The sequence below is a fragment of the Vigna umbellata genome, unplaced genomic scaffold (genome assembly GCF_029865625.1).
Source record: "Vigna umbellata cultivar VRB3 unplaced genomic scaffold, Vumbellata_1.0 scaffold_742, whole genome shotgun sequence".
NCBI lineage: Eukaryota > Viridiplantae > Streptophyta > Magnoliopsida > Fabales > Fabaceae > Vigna > Vigna umbellata.
Window position 1 is genome coordinate 14,172 of NW_028274508.1, and position 7,512 is coordinate 21,683.

At 36.1% G+C, this 7,512-nt stretch overlaps 1 protein-coding gene across 1 annotated transcript; it reads left to right on the plus strand.

Annotated features, from left to right (window-relative positions):
* Nucleotides 1-1,828: 1,828 nt before the first annotated feature.
* LOC148190579 (putative transcription factor KAN2) lies at nucleotides 1,829-7,113 on the plus strand. The gene is made up of 6 exons (XM_088102794.1): nucleotides 1,829-2,851; nucleotides 3,040-3,116; nucleotides 4,135-4,180; nucleotides 4,306-4,465; nucleotides 5,571-5,631; nucleotides 6,474-7,113. Exons 1-6 carry the CDS (start codon nucleotides 2,200-2,202, stop codon nucleotides 6,600-6,602), a joined length of 1,125 nt encoding a protein of 374 aa, XP_087958920.1. The 5' UTR covers nucleotides 1,829-2,199; the 3' UTR covers nucleotides 6,603-7,113.
* The last annotated feature ends 399 nt before the right edge of the window (nucleotides 7,114-7,512 follow it).

The window sequence follows — 7,512 nt, forward strand, 5'->3', positions numbered from 1 at the left end:
AAATAAAAAAGTGTTTTATGATAAAATTAACCTATTTATGTTTTGTATGCGTTGGTCTTTGATAAAAGGAAGTGATGGTAATCCATACAATGAATTATATGAAGTATTTAGTTAAAAGAAAGTGGTAGATGTTATGTTGCAACATATCCATTATAGTTTGAATAGTTAACTAAATAACAAAAATATATGTTATGAAGAGACGAAAAGAGATTGTTATATAAAGTAAGTAGAGAAGCAGGCTAAGCGAGACAAGAAGAGTAAACGAATTGTTTTGATGAGAAGTTTGCATATCGAAAGCTGATTAGCAGCATTGGGTGATTGAAACATCTGCACCCCTATTCCTAGCACAAATAGAAAACCATGTCATGTTTTACATTATTGGACCCAAAACGAGCCAACCCTAACACCTTCCTCTACGACGCAATATAAAATGATTAAAAAACTTAATTCCAATCAAGAGTGATCGGTCACCTTTGACTAGTTGATTTTGCTATTTATATGCTTATAATTCACCACAGTTTACTATGATGAAGCTATAGGACACACATAATGTTGTGTAAACATGACAGTGACTCACATTGATTGGTAGACAGAGATCATTCATACGTCGTTTATCTCTAGAGTGTATCATAGGACCATCTTATTTTCTTATGGACTCTTATTAGGACCATCCATTTCGATCCCAAAACTCTTAACCATAAAATTTAATTTTGATAGACTCGCATGACCCACCATATATATATCTGTAATTTCCCAAGCTTTAGATTAATAATATTCTTTCTCATGCAAAATTTAAGTCAACCGGACTAACATTTCTCAAGGACCAGGAATAATGGATAATTCCAGGAATTTAATTAATTTCTTAGCATTTTCCTGATACGAGTTTCACGACAATTTTATTTTTTCGTATTATAAGTTTTTTATTGATTTAGTGCTTTTTGTAGGTCTAGGGTATGTGTCTCGGAGAGTGAGTGGAGTGTATATAATTCAGTAGTACGTTCCGATGTCTATTTGATGACTTAAGGGGGGCGTGATGCTTAAAGACAAATTTACCCACATTAGAAATGTCCTTACGGAAATAAAATATAGGGTAAATCTGACTTTCCAATTTGTCCTGATTTTGGATACAACCCACAAATATACCTTTGATTTTCTCGGTTGATTATAAAAAGAATATGACAAGAATAGGATGGATGGGTCCAAATTTATGCTAAGAAGAATGCATGATGTGATTTGCGGAGAATTAGGGTTCATCATGACCTCAATGAGTGGTTTATAATTGGGCTGTTAACAAAACAAAACAAATCCCCAAGATGTTGAAATTTGCGTGCAATCATGTGACTGTAAATTTCAGGATTTTAATTTTTTTAAGGATTAGATGAAAAGAACAAGCAAGCCCTAGGTTTCAGTCAAGTGAAAGGGGGGTTCTGGGTTCTGTGTAGTGTACGTGTGTGTGGGTGTGCTTGTTAGAAAGTTGGATTTGTAGATGAAAACAATGAGCACACACACGTTAAAGGTGTTTGAGAAAATGTCCTGCTTTTCCATTTTTAATCCGAAGAAAAAAAAAAGATAGAGTATATTTGTAAAAAGGAATAAAAGTTACGAGTTAATTACCTTTTTCTTTTCTTTTTTTCCCTCTCTTATCTTAATTTTTTTTTCATTCTTTTTTTCCCCTTTCTCACTCTCACCCCAGTACCCTACCCCCCACGTCCACAAAAGAAACAATCTTCTCTCTCTCTCTCTCTTGCCCACCACCCCCCTATGGTATAGTCCCTTAAGTGTCATTTTCTCACATATACTTTACACAAAAGAAACAGCCATTCACTTCACATACCTTGTCATTTCTTCCCCCTCTCTCTCTCTCTCTCTCTCTCTTTCTCTCACTCTCTCTCTCTCTCTCTATTTCTCCATGCCCTCTTCTCTCAATCTCAAATCTCTGCTCTGCAACTACTCCAAATTGATTCAATGCTCCAAACTCCATCCGCACACCTTCACAAAATCCTATTAATTACCCTCACCTAGCTCCCTTTTAGCTCCTCCTTCCCCTCACCACACTCTTCAATCCTTCTAACTTTTCTTACTATATAAACATATATAGTATTGCACGACATAAGGAAACTCAGTAAGGGGAAGAGAAGTCTACAAAACTAAACACAGGTGAGAAGAAGCCAAAGCAGCTACTCATAAAGGCTTGTTTGGATGGAACTTTTCCCAGCTCAACCAGACTTGTCCTTACAAATCAGCCCTCCAAACGCCAAACCAACATCAACTTGGAGGAGAAGCACAGAAGAAGACATGGATTTGGGGTTCTGGAAGAGAGCCTTGGACTCGAGAAACTCCATATCATCAATGGCCAAACAAGACTCTTGCGTCGCCCTCTCCCTCTCCAATCCAAAAGCCTCGTCCGATAACTCCAACTCCTCTAACCTCATTCACCGCTTCCAAAACGGTGCCAATAATGCCACCACCAACCCCTTCCAACCCTTTCAGCAGAACCATTACTTCCACCAGCCACTGTTCCAGCCTCAGCACCAAAGCCTCAGCCAAGACCTCGGCTTTCTCAGACCCATTAGAGGAATCCCAGTGTACCAAAACCCTCCTCCTATACCATTCACTCAGCATCACCACCACCACCACCATCTCCCTCTGGAGCCTTCAACCACCGCCCCTTCTTCTATTATTTCCAGCACCAACACTGCTTCTACCCCTTTCCACTCTCAGGCCCTTATGAGATCAAGGTTCTTGTCACGCTTCCCTGCTAAGCGTAGCATGAGGGCTCCCAGGATGCGTTGGACTTCTACCCTCCATGCTCGCTTTGTCCATGCCGTTGAGCTCTTAGGTGGCCACGAAAGTATGCTTCATTTTTTTTTCTTTTCCTTCTCTTCTTTTTGCTTAATTTTCTTCTTACACCCTTGCTTTCACTTCTCCAAGTTAATTCAACAAGACCAAGAAGAAAAATGAAAGTGAATTTTTTATTTTATTTTAATGGAACAGACTTGGTTCTCCGAATTAATCATTCTTTTTACTGTTTTTCATTAGGGGCTACACCCAAATCAGTTCTTGAGCTAATGGATGTGAAGGATCTCACTTTAGCACATGTGAAGTCTCATTTACAGGTAATCTATTAAGGCCGTTAATTGATTGCACCTGTTTATAATAGCTTAATGAGTGTATAGCGATTAACAAAATAATTATATTAAAAACACTGAAGGTCAGTGTTTTTATTAATTATTTGTTATGGAGTTCTTGAGTCAGCTTGAAGGTGGTACGGTTCTGATTGGGGTTTTAATGGTGCTTTGTAAGACGTACTATGCATATATGTGTTTAAAATCCACAGCCTACATTTACATTACAGGAAGCAGTTAAGTCATGAATATATATTTCAAATTCCAATGGTTTCCTTACAAAGGGTCTCACAAATTCTTAGCGCTTCTTTTTCTATTAGATCTGCTGCCTCTCTGCTTCTGCTTCTGCTTCTGCAACCTAATAAACAGCTTTTTGCTTTGGAAGAATGAACCAGCCGAGTTAAAGGGGAAAAAGCGAAAATAAAATAAGAGAGAGAAAGTGTGAGGTACTTATCGATTTCTGAAACAAGTAGGACAAAGCCTCTATGAATCCAAAATGAGTCGCAGCCAAGCCGAGATCAGACAAGCTCATAGTTCAGTCCATGCCATTAAAGAAATAATGTGTATAAATTTCATTTAAAAAGGAATAAATCAATAAATAAATGATAAGCAAGTACGTATATACCCAACACCATCATTTCTCAATGATCCGTTCCTCAGATGTGGGTTTTTTTACCATGCCAGCTTTAACCCTGGTTAGTCACATGCTTCCATGCATATATATTGCCTTAACCATAAATGCTTCTGTGTTACAACTTGTACTCTTCTTCCTATTAATTTAATACTATCAACTTGCAACTTCTTAAGTTTCTTATTCTTGAGGCAAACTTCTTGGGTTTCCGCTAATCTTCCTCTCATTTTGCTGTGTTACACACTAGTAAATAATAATAATAAGTATTTTATTACTAATATTATGATTTTTATCAACAGGGTTTTTGTCGTGTTTTTCTAAGTCACTTTGTATTAATACTACACTATCTAATGTTTATGATGCAAAATTTAAATCCAGATGTACCGGACGGTGAAAACTACAGATAGAGCTGCGGCTTCATCAGGTTGGTGTCTATTTTTGTTTCATCAAATATTGTCCGAAGATTAAGGCGTGAAAGTTAGCATTTTTCTCATCCACTTGTCGGTTTATCTGACTTGGTTATCGTTTCCCTCTTTGATCATGAACTAGGGCAATCGGATGTGTATGATAATGGGTCGTCGGGAGATACTTCTGATGACTTAATGTTTGATATAAAATCTTCTCGAAGGTCTGATGTATCCATTAAACAGGGAAGATCAAGTGTTAATCAAGATAAGGATTATCATGGTCTTTGGGGTAACTCTTCCAGGTAAAACCACCTGTCCAAATTTTATTTTTTCTGTGTAGATATTCAAGTTTTAATTCTATATATGCAGATATATACATTCACTTAAAAGGTTTTTTTTTCTTAGTTTTTTGGTTTTATTAATATATGTATAACGCAGAATTATCTTTGTCGAAATGCTTGAAAGCTATTGAGCGAAATTTCAGTTTTAACGAGGTCTCAATGCATAACTAATGTTTTAAGTAACATGTTGTTTCGAGTGATGCTGGCAACATAGTTATTTTCCTGTTACCGAGTGAATTTTATAAAACTATGATCAAGTTGAAACCAATGTTTTTTCGTTTTTCACTTTCTTGCATAATTTGTATTATTCCATTCTATGTTTCTCCGGCAGTCATGCTGCAAAAATACTAATAAAAACCCGAGCGATAGATGCATGTCTTATTCACATTAGCATTTCTCTCTCTTTGTTCTTTTCATTCTCTCTCTCTCTCTCTCTCTCTCTCTCTCTCTCTCTCTCTCAACCTCACATGCAAACATGGTTAGGCGCAAAAAATCACAAAAAGAATAAATCATTTCAGTTTGCTTTGTTCTGTCTGTCCACAAACCATGAGCATCCAATCTCCATGATGGGGTAATAATATACTCTCTTCTAGTGGGTGAAAAGGGAGTAAAAAAGGAACCCACACACACTCTACATAGGATTCAAAGAGACAGGAGTTTCATATTTGCCAAAATCCACCTTAAAAATAGAGATATCTCTTTCCTTAGGATTTTGTGGGGTTCAGACATTAGGCTATTATATGGGCCCTACAATTGGGAAACTTAGTGTCAAAGCTAAGCCTTTGGTAGACCCATAATTAGAAATCTGGTGCCAAAGCAATATATGCTCTTTGAAACTTCCTTGAATGGTCCAATATATACATATACACACACATATATAATATATAAACAATGGACAATGGGGTTTCAATTGGGTGGTTTCAACTTTATTTCAATCAGTAAAATATGTAAAAGGGTGTATGCATAATTAAGGCAGTAAAAGATGGGTTTCTTTTTCTCCCTTTTTTGTTTTACAACATGGCTTTCAGTAATGGGATATATTCTTTCGATGTTTTTGTTGTTACAGGGAAGCTTGGTTGCATGGGAAGACAAAGACTGATTCTGTTGGAAACGTGCCATCTCTTGAGGTATATATTTACTTAACCCCCCTTTATTGCCTCTGGTTGGCCTTTTGTTTCAAAAGTTTTATTTATACACAAATACCAAGCTGCGTTTGGAATGGCATGAAAGGGAGTTGAGAGTGAAAGGAAATACGTTTGATCTTTTTCATCTTGCCATGCACATTATAAAGATGAGAAAAGGAAAAGACTTTCCATAAAGCTGCTTTGTCCATCACAAATTCAAATGGGTAGACCAGTCCTTTTCGCATTTACACTAATTACAACGCTTTAAAAACAATTTTTCAAGTAAAAGACGTCCCTTTAAGATTTATTAATGATAATATAGAAAAGGGCCATCTATATAACCCTAAACCTACCCCCTTTGACTCATTTATCAACGGTCTAAACTACGAAATTGTAGGTCACTCACGTACACTCGTAAGAATTAGTAAATCTTAATGCCACACACAAAAAAGAAAATTCAAAGCTAGCACATGAACATGCAAATTCTAGCACTTAGCAGGCTTTTAGGTGTACCTCTCTGAAGTTTCTTTATTTTTTCCTTGATTGATATAAATATTCTGTAATTATTCTCCGAGTCAAATGTTCTTTGATTCCCGAAACCTGTTCACACACACAACTTCTTCTGTATATCTTTCTCGGTAATTTGTTTCCCATTCTCATCATTACATTAAACTATATATTATATTTGCTAATCCAGCTGGGTCAATCGGGTAGTTGGTTTAGATAGTACGCACAGTATTCTAAGCATAAATTTTGTCACCGATGTTATTATATAATATAGATTTAGTTTGATATTTTTGGGTCTTAATATTGATTAAGTGATATATTTGTATTTGGTTTTTCAGAAGGAAATGGATCCGAAGTGTGTGAGTTATGAGAGAATATCAGATGGAAGCTCATCTTCGAATGTGTCAGGATCAAGCCCGAAGAAGGCTAATTTGGATTTGGAATTCAGCTTGGGGCAGCCACTTTAACAAGGATCTGATCCCTCTGAATACGTATTATCGATTAACTAGTATGAAACTGAAAGAGGTAGAGAGCTGGAACGAGAACGAGGAAGCCGCTGAGAAAACGAGAGAAAGAGAAAGCTAAAAGAAAATAAAAGAGAAAAAAAAAAAGAAAAGTAAAAGGAGCTAAAGAACACAAGGAGACAAGAAAGACAGAAAGCAACAAAAGAAAGGGCTGAGGGAAAAAAGCATGGCCTTCCTATCAGAGCTCTTGTGAGATCCAAATCAACATATTATATTTTCTTGGTAAATATATGAAATCTAATTGATTTGTATGTTTTTGCAATCTGAGAGAAAGAAAGAGACATGAGAGAGTGAGAGTGAGTGAGTGAGAGAGAGAGAGAGAGAGAGAGAGAGAGAGAGAGAGAGAGAGAGAGAGAGAGAGAGAGAGAGTTATCTTAAAAGTATGAAGTGATCCTTGGTAATTGTAATGGAGCACTTTACATTTATGAAATATTTAGATATTTCCACCAAAGAAGTTGGGTTCCTAATCCTATATTCAATTCTACACCTAGGCACATGCTTTACACTTTAGGAACAAAAGAAAGAATTGAGAATATGGACTTAGGAAAAGACTGAAAAATTTGAATAAAGTGTCAAAAAGAATACCAACATAGTCAAGCTTAAGATACATATTAAGTGGCAATGAACTCACCAAAAAATTTAAATAAAGTGGCAATCATAACACTTCATATCTTTATGAAAACGAAACCTAAAGAAGAAAATAATACACATTCCTTTCTTTTATGCCTAAATAATTTCCTTTTCCCAGGAAATTGCTAACTCAAACCAAACAATGTACACTTCTTTCTTTTTCCTGTTTAAAATTAAACCTTCTCAAATATTTTTTCATGTGATTTTGTCGTTAACATTTTCA

Excerpts from the sequence above, each read along its gene's own strand:
- LOC148190579 (XM_088102794.1), top strand. The coding sequence starts at position 2,200 with ATGGAACTTTTCCCAGCTCAACCAGACTTGTCCTTACAAATCAGCCCT. Across the intron at positions 4,466-5,570 it reads CTTTGGGGTAACTCTTCCAG|GGAAGCTTGGTTGCATGGGA; the intron begins GTAAAACCACCT and ends TTGTTGTTACAG. Across the intron at positions 5,632-6,473 it reads GAAACGTGCCATCTCTTGAG|AAGGAAATGGATCCGAAGTG; the intron begins GTATATATTTAC and ends TTGGTTTTTCAG.